Below are 15,000 nucleotides of genomic sequence, written 5' to 3'. Positions count from 1 at the left end.
GAGAGGGGGATAGAAACACTGACTATAGGCAGAGAGGGAGATAGAAACACTGACTATAGGCAGAGAGGGAGATAGAAACACTGACTATAGGCAGAGAGGGAGATAGAAACACTGACTATAGGCAGAGAGGGGGATAGAAACACTGACTATAGGCAGAGAGGGGGATAGAAACACTGACTATAGGCAGAGAGGGGGAGAGTGAGAGATAGAAACACTGACTATAGGCAGAGAGGGAGATAGAAACACTGACTATAGGCAGAGAGGGGGAGAGTGAGAGATAGAAACACTGACTATAGGCAGAGAGGGAGATAGAAACACTGACTATAGGCAGAGAGGGAGATAGAAACACTGACTATAGGCAGAGAGGGAGATAGAAACACTGACTATAGGCAGAGAGGGAGATAGAAACACTGACTATAGGCAGAGAGGCAGCTGCTGTCTGTGTAACGCTAACAGCTGAAACCATTTAAACAGGCAGGAATTTGGAACGAACCTGTATTTCTGTGCGAGGAGTACGACTGTCCGGTATAGCTACACATTGAGGAGTATGACTGTCCGGTAGCTACACATTGAGGAGTATGACTGTCCGGTAGCTACACATTGAGGAGTATGACTGTCCGGTAGCTACACATTGAGGAGTATGACTGTCCGGTAGCTACACATTGAGGAGTATGACTGTCCGGTAGCTACACATTGAGGAGTATGACTGTCCGGTAGCTACACATTGAGGAGTATGACTGTCCGGTAGCTACACATTGAGGAGTATGACTGTCCGGTAGCTACACATTGCCAAACTAGAAAAAGTGCCCTTCTGGGTACAGGTCTCCACCAGGAGGATAGGACTGTGTGAGATGTTTTGCAAAATGTTTAGGAGTAATATAAACATGTTTTTTTGTTTGTTTGTTTTTTGTTAGTTTTTCTTCATTTTGTTGAGGAAATGCAGAGCCAGATCACTCATAGCATCTCTGAGGATAGAATTCTGGATGAGCAGGACATGTGCAGCATTTTGAACGAAACGGGCCACTCCTGAAAACTTTGGCAATCTTAGCCAATCAGTGTAGAATCTGAGAAATCCAACAGACTCGTCTTGATCACATGATTACAGAGATCATGTGTACCGATTTGCGTGAGATTTGGATGAAATCTGTGCGACTAACATAAGCAATGTGTTTTGCAGAAATCGGCCTCATGGTGGCGCTATAACCGGCAGATGTGGAGGGATGCAGGGACAATGTTTTTCCATGGCCTCTAGGGAGTGCGCATACATAAGTTGTATACAGATCGATGCAGTTATAGCTAAAAACAGGAATTGGCCTGTTATAGCACCACCGTGAGGCTGATTTGGGGAAAAAGATTGTGGCATGTCGTCCTCGGCCTAGTGGAAATGTGTGTGTATAATTTCACGGAAATTGCACACTGTGTTTGTGATTTGTGGCATTTTGTTCGAAACGGACCAATCATGTGAGCTTTGGAAGCCAATCTTAGCCAAAATCAGGATGGAAGATGGGAAATGGTGCAGATCCGTGTTGATCACATGACTATGGAGATAGTGTATACCGAATTGTGTGATGTATGGATAAAATGTGTACGAGTAATCTACAGAAATGTGTTTTGCCTAACTCGGCCTCATGGTGGCGCTATAACAGGCCGTCGAGGAATATTTGGGGCAGAGGTTCGTCGTTGGCATCCAGGGAGTGTGTGTGCAAAGTTTGGCATGGATCTGGCCAACGGTGCCGGAGATTAGCTGGTAACGGACGGACGGAAGGAAGGAAGGACGGACACACACACGGACGGAGTGCAAAACATACTCTCCCCCCATGCCTTCGGCCTGGTGGAGACAATAAATGATGGGCAGAGGGACAAAACGGTTTGTATATCCACTAACTATCCACCAAATAAACGGCTGCCCCACAAGTAAAACATGCCAGACAAAGTTGCAGCTAAAGAGTTCGACACCTCCAATTGACTTAACGTCTATGTGATAACCATGCAGCTTTGCAGTGAAGATAGTACACAATAGCACGCACGCACGCACGCACGCACGCACGCACGCACGCACGCACGCACGCATGCGCACACACACACACACACACACACACACACACACACAGTGCACACACACACACACACACACACACACACACACACACACACACACACGTGTGCTGTCTTTATTTATAACTAAATGACATAGCCTTTTGTATGGTGTCATGGTGTCAAGTTATCATGACAATTACTGATGTAACTTCAGTCTGGTATGGTGTCGTATTAATTAAATGAATTAACAGTGTTACAGTATCAACGTAGCTTCAGTTTGACAGTGTATTAACGTGCTATTAACGTACCAAGCTTCACAGTTTAGTATAGCGTCCATCTTTGTGTCGTGTGATTTTCTATGCCTTCGCCTCTTTCTCTCCTCTTCATTCCTGACAGTGAGACAGACATGGTCAAATGGCTTTCAGACAGCTAATACACACAAATACACACAAGTGCACAAAACATGTGCACACACGGACTTAGATGCACATGCAATCCATGCATATGTGTGTGTGTGTGTGTGTGCGTGCGTGCGTGCGTGCGTGCGTGCGTGCGTGTGTGCAATGTGCATGCTTTCAATGTCTCACCATGCACAGCTACAGCAGCAGCACCAGCAGAAGCAGCAGGTGTTGGAGCGCTGGGAATTGTGAGTAGTAGTAGTGGCTAGGCCCCGCCCCCCTCCTCCTCCTCCTGCATCTCCCATCACCCCCCCTCCTCCTCCTCCTCTCTCCACTGGCACTGGTCCTGTGTACTGCAAAAAGAACAAGAGAGAGAGAGAGGGGGGGAGAGAGAGAGAGAGGGGGGGGGGGGGGAGAGAGAGGGGAGGGGGAGAGAGAGAGAGAGAGAGAGATGGAGGTGGAAAATAAACTTTATTAACTACATGATGCCTATTCTGAGCATGTCATAATAGGAGAACACACCACATTTTGACAATAAAACAAGCTCTAGTCTACAAGCTAAGTGTACAGCACTAGGTTAAGTGCTGCATGCACATGGACAGCTAGACACGATCTACTGTATAGAAAAGAACATATTTTCTTGTCATATTTTGTATTTAACGCTTTTTCTCTTCTTCTTGGCAGAGCAGACAAAGAAAAGAAAGAAAAAAAGAAAAGAAAGAAAAGAAGCTCATACTACTTCATTTTAAAGGTGAAAAAGTGAAAGTGAAAGTGAATTTAGATAGATAGATAGATAGATAGATAGATAAATAGATAGATAGATAGATACGTAGATACGTAGATAGATACGTAGATGGATAGATATAGAGGAAGTGAAACGGCAGGATATGAAGACAGACAAAGCAATGTGATGCATCATCTGATTGTACGTGACTTCTCTCATTATCTCTCTCTCACTCACACACACACACACACACACACACACACACAGACACAGACACAGACACAGACACACACACACACACACACACACACACACACACACACACACACACACACACTGGCATGTGGCATGTCAGATGGCAGGGTTTCATCATTAGATTGGGCGTGTCGTGTTATGTATTAATTTCTCTAAACCATTCTGGCTGCTCTCAAACCTGCAGCTCTGCCAACATTTGTCCCCAGCTGTCCCCTGTCTATCTCCTACTGTAGCTACCGTAAAACATGTCTGTCCCAGTCTCATGTTCTCTCTCCTAGTCCTAGTTCTGTCCCAGTCCGCTTCTCTCCTATTGTAGAACTCCCAATATGCAGTGGTGGATAGTAAATAAGTAGACTTGAGCGCTGTACTCAAGTAAATGTACAGTAGTGTACATTTTGTTAAGTAGGATATATATATATATATATATATATATCATTTATTTATTTATTATTATTATTATTATTATTATAATTATTATTTTCAAGCTGATGACTTTCACTTTGCTACATTTTAAATAGAAATACCGGTATTTCTATACCCCAAACTTACAAGTAGAGTATTTACTTGAGTATAGTACTGTGCCCACCACTGCCACTACTGTATGCTTGCCCTGTCGTACAGTGTGTCAGAGTGGAGCTACCATAAAACATATTACTGCTGTCTTGTTCACACACAGATCATGTCCACAATATTTACTCAGGGTTCCGGGTGTCGTGTCATTTATCTGATGTGACTGAGTCATGTCATGGGATTCTGTTAGATTGATAGTAATGGACACGCATGCACGAATGCACACACACACACTCTAGTTCTCTCTCTATTTCTTTTTTCTTCTCCCTTTATGTACCATGGGGAGCTGGTGAGAATTAATTCTATTTTCAGGAACCTCCCTGCTTCACAGTTCACACTCACACAGACACACACACACACATTAAAACCTGGGATCTAACCAGTACAACCAAAATCGTATATACCTGTACTGCTGGCCACTGAGAAGCTCCAGTGGTCGTTCCGTGCCTTGCTCAAGGGCACTTCAGCGGTTTTGTGGGAGGCGTAAGGGGTGGCCATTCACTTCCCCACCCAGGTTATTTTTTTTTTTCTGCCAGTGCGGGAAGTCAAATCGGGAACCTTTCTGTTACAAACTGGCTCCTGCAGCACAGGAACAGCACACATGTCACCAGTTTCACCACAGCTACTGGTAGTGCTGGGAGGAGCGGTTTAACTACACAGCCAAGATGTCTGCATGCCGAAACATGTCAGGAAATAGCGGGAGAGAGAAAGGGAACAGAAAGATAGACAGAAAATAGGGGGAGGAGATTGAAATAAAGTGACAAGAGGGAAACAAAAAGAGAGAGACAAAGAGGGAGAGAGCAAAGACAGTCTGCCAGAGATTTGGTGTACTACTGCAAATACTCCATGCCTAGTAGCAACACACATGCCAGCATACATGTGCAGGCACGCACACACACACACATACACGGACGCAAACAGAGTGCACAAACGCACGCATGCACACACACATGCACACACTCACACAAACACACACTGGGGCCGCTGGTGGGGTTTAAATTATTTAGCGCTCATTTTTAGCATCAATCTCAGATTATGGCTTCATAATCTCTTGCTAGCAGCTCTCAACAAGTGTCTGGTTTACTCTCTCCTGTGGCTCATTGCCCAATTCAGTGTTTAAATATAGGCAGGGAGACAGTATGTTAAGCTGCTCACACTAGAGGATAATTGAGACGATTTTTGTTGACACACACACACACACACACACACACACACACACACACACACACACACACACACACACACACACACACACACACACACACACACAGTAACTGTTGCCCACATGTGTAGCACTCGACTCTCCTTATCTCATTTGCTCCACAGCTGTATTTCTTACGGGTGTTAGCATGCCAAAGTGCACAAAGCCTCTCCAAATCTTTTGAGTGAAAAATTCGAGGCACTCTGGACAAAAGTCAAATGATTGTACTTCCTGCCCATCTCATAGCATGGCTTCTCTTTTGTTCAGAACAGCCAGACAACAGCGCATAATATGTCACATTTGATTGACAATGAAAGGCAACTACTATATATATAGCATAACAAATGCACATTTGTTGCACCACTTTGACCCACTCTACTGTGCATGAAATGAGTGGCTAATCCAATTGCATGTGAACAAATGCAAAAGAAATGGATGATAGAAAGAGGGAGACAGAGGAAGAGAGAGACAAAGTGGCAGGGAGACGGTTGAACAAAGAACAGGTCTAACAGTACCGTATATCTCTGTGATAACTAACAGCCTGTGGCCAGATGGAGTGGCACTGTACATGTGGACATTAAAGAGAAGAGAAGAGTACTGAATTGGGAGGCATTTGTAGAATTGGCCTCAGGTCTTTTTTAATGGGTTAAATGGAACCCCATTAAAATGTACGGTGTGCTGTCAGATTACTGAACTCATAAAGAATGAGCCTCAATGAGCATAATTGAGTTTGTATTTGATTTCATCTCAAATGATATCTGATATCGCACGCGTGCACATGCGTGCGCACGCATGCACACACACACACACACACACACACACACACACACACACACACACACACACACACACACACACACACACACACACACACACACACACACACACACACACACACACACACACACACACAATAGATCTCTTCTGAACCCAGAGAGGCTAAATGTTTTCCACAAAACAGGAGCTTGTCTTTGCTCCTGTCTTAACATGTCCAACACACTACATATCTCTAATATAGTGTGAACTCTCTCTCTCACACACACACACACACACACACACACACACACACACACACACACACACACACACACACACACACACACACACACACACACACACACACACACACACAAAGCAGTGTGTTGACAGAGTCAAGTGGTTCACCACTGAGGAGACATGTTCACCCCCAAATTCACCTCATCTCCTCTCCTAATATGGCCGTGCTAGTCTAAACACACGCAACCACAATACACAAAATACAGATGCAAATGTATGCTGCAAACACGTGCACATGTCCACACACATACAGATGACGTGTGTACGTGACCCACTGCACATGCACTTTAGATCAGTGGTTCTCAAAGTGGGGTCCATAGTGCTAGTAGATCCAGATATGTTACTTTAGAAAAATCATGAACATTTGTGCAAATCTTTGAGTAACCCTGTGAGAAAGACCATTTTAGCGGCTGGAACCAAGCGGTGTATTTATTCAACCACCAACAAATACAACATGGATGGACAAATTCTGTCACACTCTTGACATGGTGATGTTCAGCTTTTCACACACAACTCAAGCTTTTTATGCACAGCTGAAGGCTAATGAGCATGGACTGCTCCATCTACAGGGGTGTATTCAAACTCAATACACAACTCTATTACAAAACTGTTAATAAGAACTACAACAATAATGAGTCTTTATCCATTTTCACACTATACTACAACATAAATATCATCAACAGCATAGGCACATCATAACCCCCCTCTGACATCCTGACCATATGGTCCAGCCCAATCTACTGAAACACACCAGGTACTGATAAGCATTTCAGTCAAACTCAACAATAAAACCTCCCACCACAAACATATTGCACTCTCTCCATATTGCACTAAGGTGAACTGTGCAAATGTGTTGTGTGCAAATGTCATTCAATAAATAAGGGTTATATGTGCAAACATGACAACAACTAACTCTCTCTGTTACACAGCCAATACCATATTTATTTTTAATACATTTTAACTCAAATCTGAGATCAGATCACAGGGAGATCAGATCCTAGACCAGCTAAAAGGAAGTGGTCTGAACTACTATACATAGTCACAGTAAAAACTCTGAGTGTTCATTTAACTCTGGGAGTGCATACAGTGAGATGTAACCAAATGGACCATTTGGACAAATTAATACTAAATGATTTGACTGTGTGCTTTTGGTGATGAATGAATAAGATGTTAAGCCAGTTATCAAGAACCACCTCAACCAGGACTTAAATGACCTTGTCAAACTAGTATGCAGTTAATCAATCAATCGATCGATCACTCAGTCAATTAATGAATAAATCAAAACCTTTATTCATGCATGGAAATCCTTATTGGGAAGGCTCGTTTTTAAATGAGAAGAAATTAACAAAATGCTACTGAAAGAATTAGAAAACATACAGATACACAACACAACACTTAACTCATATATGCGGCTAGCTGTTAGCATACATCCAGTTCCAGGTGCCACCATATGCGTACACTTTAAAAGTCAGAGCCGCCCCCTACCCCCCCCACACACTCGAGTATCATTGGCACAAGCACACACCGTTTACCTTTCGTCAGAAGCGTTTACATGGCGGGAGCGTCGTGGTAGGCACAAATTAAATACGAAATTTGGATGGCAGAAGATCCACCAAGGACAGCTCTACTGGAAGCTGACTTATGGACGTTGAAAATCCTCCTTTCAACTGCTTTACACGGTGATTATATTTTCAATCCCATAGCTGGAGCGGTGGGGCATTGCCATAGCAACCGGACCAATGTTAAAAGCCGCCGTGGGACTCAACCATTATATAGACGGATTATATAGACGGAGTATACATTTGGGTCCGTATATATACAGACCTGGGATATGACGTCCCCCCGTAGTGTTGGGGTCCGTATACGGACATGGGAAAGAAAGAATTAATCTAAAAACGTTGCAGCTACAACCAGTTCTCCTAATAACATGATGTTAACCAGTCCCCACTGACCGGAACGTTGTTAACCAGTTGAAGCACATTAACCTTCTCAACACTTGGCTATTCAGTTACAACACATAATGTTATTAGAGTCTCACCACAGCCTAGGCGCTTCAGCAGGTCAACGATGTCTGAATGTCCTCAGAACGTGTCTGTCTGTCTGTCTGTCTGTCTGTCTGTCTGTCTTATTTTCTTCAAGTTTGCAACTTGACACCGGGAAGATAAAGATTGGAGTCGTCTTCAGCCTCTCCAAATACAGCGTGAGAGAGAGAGAGAGAGAGAGAGAGAGAGAGATGGAGCGAGAGCGACGGTGGAAGCAGAGTCCGAGGTATTGTGACATGCAGAACTTCCGTCCTGATGAAACTTGATGAATCAGACACACACCACACACACACACACACACACACACACACACACACACAAACAGCCACATCCTCACCCAAATCATCATTTCATCACACACACACACACACACACACACACACACACCACACACACACACACACACACACACACACACACACACACACACACACACACACACACACACACACACACACACACACACACACACACACACACACACACACACACACACACACAAACAGCCACATCCTCACCCACAGCCATGTGGGTGTATTCTCAATAAGCTGGCTTAAAGAGAAGAGCCTCTTTTCAAAGAAAATCTACATTCCTTCAACTAACTGTGAGTATGGATCAGGTCTAGTCTGGTCTGGTCTAGACTTGACTAGAGAGACACAAAACACATCTTTATAATGACTGCAATCCTGAGAAGCTTCAGGACTGTAGGTCTGATCAAACATTAACAATAAATGCTTGATATGATGTTCATACAGAGAATGGATCCCCCAACCCTAGAATTGTTAATGCCTTGCACTACCTGACTGCCTTCTATTCTATTCTATTCTGATCTTGCCACAATCACATTCACGTTACTTCAGCATTTTCCTTGTTCTTGTTATCACTGAGCAAACAGAAACAAATTCCAAATCAACTGTAAGTGGGTTTAGTCAATACAGTAAATGTTTGAATATGATGTGAATATTCTCTTTTTACAACAAAAGTCTATGGGTCGTAGTTGGCAAACTCTCTCAATAGCTCAGGCGAGTCTATTTACAGAATGGCGTATCGCTTCATATTCAGGTCAATTAACTTAGCTTACCTGATCATCATAATCAAGTTACAACAGGCATCGGGTTGATGTCAACATTGAAGCAAACCAAAGTTGATCAGGGTTATCATTTGCCGAAGACAGAACATGTCCTGCAACTTAACTCCATTACATAGACTGCATCGGCTAGAAACAAAGTTATCGTCACATTGCAACTTAATGAACGTGTGGATACCTTGTAGATTTTACTTTGTTAACTCAATATTTTCTTCATTCTCTTCAGGAGGTTACAAACTCTGCAGGGTGAAGGATTGATCACAACAAAATCTAACTAGAAACAAAAGATAACCTCTTATCTACACACAAAAGAAAACAAAATACAACTGCTGACATCTTTATCAGAAAACAAAGCCCAAACAATATACTTTAACCAAAACAGCACCCCAACCCCCATTATTGCGTTTACAACAAACATAATCATTTGATTGGTATGCGCAAGGAAACATCTGCTAAATAATCAAGACCAAGAAACAGACACATAAAGATGGTGAGAGAGTGAGAGAGAAAGACAGAAACAGAGAGGGGTGACAAATGAATGAGAACTTGAGAGTAAAGCCAGATTTGTTGTTTTGCTTGACGGTGTCTTGATGGTGTCTACAAGCTCAGCCGATGTACAAGCTCATTTTTACGCAGTAGCTCAGGGGTAGAGTGGCCAGTAGAACAGCTGTATGGGAACCGTGCGGTTCCCAGTTCGATCCCAGGCTCCCCCAGAGTTAGTGTCGAAGTGTCCTTGAGCAGGACTCTGAACCCCTAATTGCTCAGATGTGCCTTGCATGGTTTCCTCCGTTATCGGTGTGTGAATCGGTGAATGTAATGCACAATCTATGTAAAGCATTTTGTAGGAAGAGAGAGTGAGACAACTGGAGACAGAGAGAGAGTGGCAAGAAGTTAGCAATTGTAAGGAAGCAATAGACCAATAATAAACCAGTAAAACGCCTGAGGGCGAAAAGCGACCTCGCCCTTTACGTCGCATGCAGTCATCCGCCGCATTGACGGCAGCCTGCTGGGCGAGCGCTGGCGCTTTGGCATGGGGGGTCAGATCAACATGGAATGAATTCTGTACTGGCCATATAAGGAGCGTGTACAGCCAGATCAACATATGGAATGTCAGAACAGGTCAGCTCCATACAGTATATGGAGATCTAAGGGTGGTAGCGGGGACATTCTCTTGAGTGTACAGGGTTTGATGAGGGCCGGTGCGGCTGCACCAATAACTTTGGGGCAGGCCCGTCTAGAGTTTGAATGGACAGGTGGGCCTGTTGACAACTCTAGTTTTCGCCGGCTGCCGGGCACGGCTGCAGTTGCTTGCCAATATTGATGGCATCAGGGATCTCCATATATGGGCTTAACTGCGATAGCAGGTCGCATTTACTATCCCTGATGATGTCATGTGATGTCACGACGACCTGGGCACCATATATGGGGGCTGATGTCACGTGATGCCATGATGACCTGAGCACCATATATGGTGGCTGATGTCACGTGATGCCATGATGACCTGAGCACCATATATGGTGGCTGATGTCACGTGGTGTCTGGGTGCTTTCCTGGTGTGACACACTGACGGGAAATGCAAGATTCCATAGTAAATGCGACCTGCGGTTGAAATAAAACCCTAATAAAACATTAGGGCAGAAAAAGAGAGAGAAGAGAAGACAGAAGGCCAGGGATGAGAGGAAGTTGTAGAGATACAAAGAAGAGATGGAGAGAAAAAGTGAACGTGTAAGAAAAGACCAACCAAATATGAAAGAAGAGGAGGGGAGATTAAGGCATTCTAAGCTTCTATTTGATTACCAGTATGTCCATCATGTTGGGCGGGCAGGCAGGTTAGTGTGTGAGTCCTCAGCGCTGATAGCAGCATGGACACATGCATGTCATCCCCCGTTCTGTTGAAGACCTCTCCTTCTCACACACACACACACACACACACACACACACACACACGCACACACACACACACACACACACACACACACACACACACACACACACACACACACACACACACACACACACACACACACACACACACACACACACAAGCGTGCATGCAGACACACACACGCAAGCATGCAAACGCACACAGTCACATAGGCACACGCACAGCATATGGGGCATGCAAAGAAAAAATATGATGATGAATGGACAGAAACATAGGCGCATGGAGACATTTGTTCATACAATTGTGGGTGCACACACATGCAGACGTGCATGTGCATGCGCCGTACACACGTACACACACACACACACACACACACACACACACACACACACACACACACACACACACACACACACACACACACACACACACACACACACACACACACACACACACACAGGGAGAAAGCAAGAGAAGCCAAAGTGAGTATAGTGCATCAAAAATCTACCTCTCTCCCTACAAGCCACGGCCCCTGATGATATCGCTGTCAGAGGCTTCGTGGCCATTAATGTTCAATCAATCCAGAAATGGCACGCGTTCCAATCTTCTCCACATCCCGTGTTCTACGTCTGTGGTCTGACCTGTGTCCAACATGGGCAGACATAATAAAAACCCTACTGTATTTAGTTAGAAGAGGTTTTCACATAAAATAAACGTATGTCCTGCTGACACACCTCAGAACAGTCAGGGGTCAGGACTGACAAAGCACATTCCAGATGTTTCTCACAAACATCTGGAATGTCATACTTTCATACTGTCTGCCCCCTAACACTCGTGACGCAGGCATTGGAAATGTACCGGAAATGTATTTTTGAGTGGTGTAAACCACTCCTACAACTGGCTTTGTTAGTGCAGAAAAAATTAGCATGGTTGCTATGTTCACCCTGTTCACCCGGGTGTGATTTAATTATTGAGTGGTGTAAACCACTCCTACAACTGGCTTTGTTAGTCTGTGCAGAAAAAATGAGCATGGTTGCTATGTTCACCCTGTTCACCCGGGTGTGATTTAATTACGTCAGACATGATTTCATTACGTCAGACAGGCTATATAAGACCTTACACCACGGGTGTGATTTTTTTATATACCGGTATTTAAGTTAATACAGATCAGATTTTTGTATTCCAAAATAAGTAACCTTAGTGCTACGACACTAGCATTTGTTACAAAGCGGTACATTTGAATTACGCTTTTTTATGTGATGACGTGCCCAAAATATGGATGGCAGGTTGAAAGTGGTTAAACTTTCAATCTTATGAATTGAATACGTATTATTGAATACTAAAATTCATCCATTCTGAAGCTTTGAACCAAACCAACAATATGATGCAGGGGTGTTCACCATGGACATTGTGAAAGGAACAATTGTGTTGCACTTGACATCCTGTACACATCCTGTATTCGCTTTGTACTGCACTACTCCTCTGAGTACTATTTGGAAGATTGTACACACAATTTACTGTACTTTACTTTTATGTTCGTTTTTATTAATTAGTTACAAACTTGTGTTAATACTTTTCATTGGTCAGCCTGGGGTCCATATTTTGAGCATCATTATAGGCAGAACATTTGGAAATCTTTCAAAAATATTGAAACGATACAATCCAATAGGAATAGGGCATTAATTCATGCAAAGATGTAAACAGATGAAATATGTAATTACAAGTTGTTTCTGCTGACAGTGACTAAATGTCTTTGCAGAAGTGTTGTGTTTAGTTATTATCTGGGAGGGACGTGTGTTTGCTATTCCATACTGCTGTCATTTGCACATTCTTGTAAATTATTACTGCCAAAAACAATGAATGTTTGTCCTACATACTGGCAACAAAGTGCTTCTGATAATACATGTGTGTTGTTGTTCTGTTCTGTCTGTATGTGTGTCCTGCTACTTATAAATGAGCTTACTATCAGTTTTGATTCAGTTTATCTTAAAGGTATATTCAGTGATTTGACTTAATTCAAATATCACTTATTTTTTCTTTTTTTCTGGATAATCCTCCCTACTATAGAGTGTGCTGACCATATAAGGAGTTCCTCCCTGTCCCCAGTGAGCCCCTGGGGTCAAAAAACCCTAGTTTCAGTTTTGGTGGCGGGTGGCAAAGCCTTCATCCAATCAGGATGAGAGGGGCCTTCCTCCAATCATGATCGAGTGGGGGCGGGCCTTGGTGCACATGCTGTTGGCCTGTTGCACTTCCCCCCACTGTAGAGCGTGCATGTGCAAATTTTGTTACCGGGGCGGACTGGGTGGTTTTCCAAATCACCCAAATCACTGAATGCTCCTTTAACTAAATTATATTCTCTTATATTAGCTTAATCCCTAACCACACCAGAGGGTCGCCATGCAACTCCTTGCAACTACTTGCAACCATTATTCCTATGGATGCACGATTAATCGGTAGCATACTTGGAATCGGCCATATCGGCCATAAAAATGCCATATCGGTATCGGAATGGTCTCAAAATAATACAGATTATTTAATCGGTTTTCACCAGCAAAAGAAATGAAAATGTATAAAGAAATCTAATCTACATTTAATTTGTGTACTTATGTCATTCAGTAGTCATTCAGTTGTGAAAACAGACACTTGGAAAAGAGTATAATGCTAAGTTATTGACGCACGCACGCACGCACGCACGCACGCACGCACGCACGCACGCACGCACGCACGCACGCACGCACGCACGCACGCACGCACGCACGCACGCACGCACGCACGCACGCACGCACGCACGCACGCACGCACGCACGCACGCACGCACACACGCACACACACACACACACACACACACACACACACACACACACACACACACACACACACACACACACACACCTCATCTCAGCCAAAAATGAGAGAAATTGTGAGAGAAAGCTGAAGAGACACAAAAGGGAGATAAGACTAAAGAGACAGAGACGGAATAGGGGAGAGAGAGACAGGAACAGCTTCAGCTTCCAAAAGAGGAAGTGTGCAACAGACACAGTGAGGAAGGACGAGAAAAGAGGAAGTGAAGACAAAGAGGACGAGTAAAAAAAGAAAAAAAAGAAAAAGGCTTGAATGCAGTAATGCACATTTTTGTCAGGCTGAGATGTCCTGGTGGCTCGATCAGACACACCTTATTTCCCCACAGCTGTGTGATACGCAATATTCCCTCCACTACTGTATATACTGTACGTACATTTAACATTTTCCAGTTAAATTAATGCATTTAACTGGAAAATGCATTAATTTTGCGGATTAATCAAAATGATAATATTTAATTCATGTGAAGTTGAATTGAGTACCTGAAAAAACACTCTATAACAAATATTTCACATCAAACTGTGCCACTGCGCCACCAGGTTATTTTACTCAAATACTGTCCTGGTATTTGATACACAGTATTATCTCTGGGGTGTTCAGTTCAAGAGTCCGATATTTCTGATCCCATTCCAATTGGCTAGAACTCCAAAGTTTGCACTCCCTGGGTAGGCAACCGATCCTGTAGGACGGTTTACACTCTAACATTTGACGAATTAGACCCTTCCTCACCCAGGAGTCAGCCCAGCTCCTTCCAGACATCAGTCATGTCAAAACTCCCTCTTTACTGGCCATCCAATTGATGCAAAATGCTGCAGCTTGGTTGGTCTTCAACCAGCCAAAATTCTCACATGTCTCCCCCCTTCTCCGCTCCTCCATTGGCTCCCGG

The 15,000-nt window shown here is 43.7% G+C and overlaps 1 protein-coding gene across 4 annotated transcripts in view; it reads right to left on the bottom strand.

The window, feature by feature from the left end:
- The window catches only part of rgs19 (regulator of G protein signaling 19), a 22,686-nt gene that overhangs the window by 5,125 nt on the left and 2,561 nt on the right, over window positions 1–15,000 (bottom strand). For 2 of the 4 annotated variants that reach the window (XR_013792373.1, XM_079529471.1), the window contains exons 1-4: window positions 11,764–11,891; window positions 11,168–11,275; window positions 2,625–2,788; window positions 2,346–2,426 (exon numbers count right to left, since the gene is read on the bottom strand). Coding sequence is in view for 3 of the 4 variants with exons in the window: in XM_079529471.1 (XP_079385597.1) it covers window positions 2,346–2,426; window positions 2,625–2,788; window positions 11,168–11,182 (260 nt within the window). In the remaining variant the exon portion in view is untranslated. Of the gene's footprint in view, window positions 1–2,345; window positions 2,427–2,624; window positions 2,789–11,167; window positions 11,276–11,763; window positions 11,892–15,000 lie in introns of those variants that run through there. The other 2 variants (XM_079529472.1, XM_079529473.1) reach the window with 2 other exon arrangements.

Source organism: Electrona antarctica, assembly GCF_951216825.1.
Source record: "Electrona antarctica genome assembly, chromosome: 2".
NCBI classification, from domain to species: Eukaryota; Metazoa; Chordata; class Actinopteri; order Myctophiformes; family Myctophidae; genus Electrona; species Electrona antarctica.
This window is presented reverse-complemented; position numbering and strand designations above follow the sequence as displayed.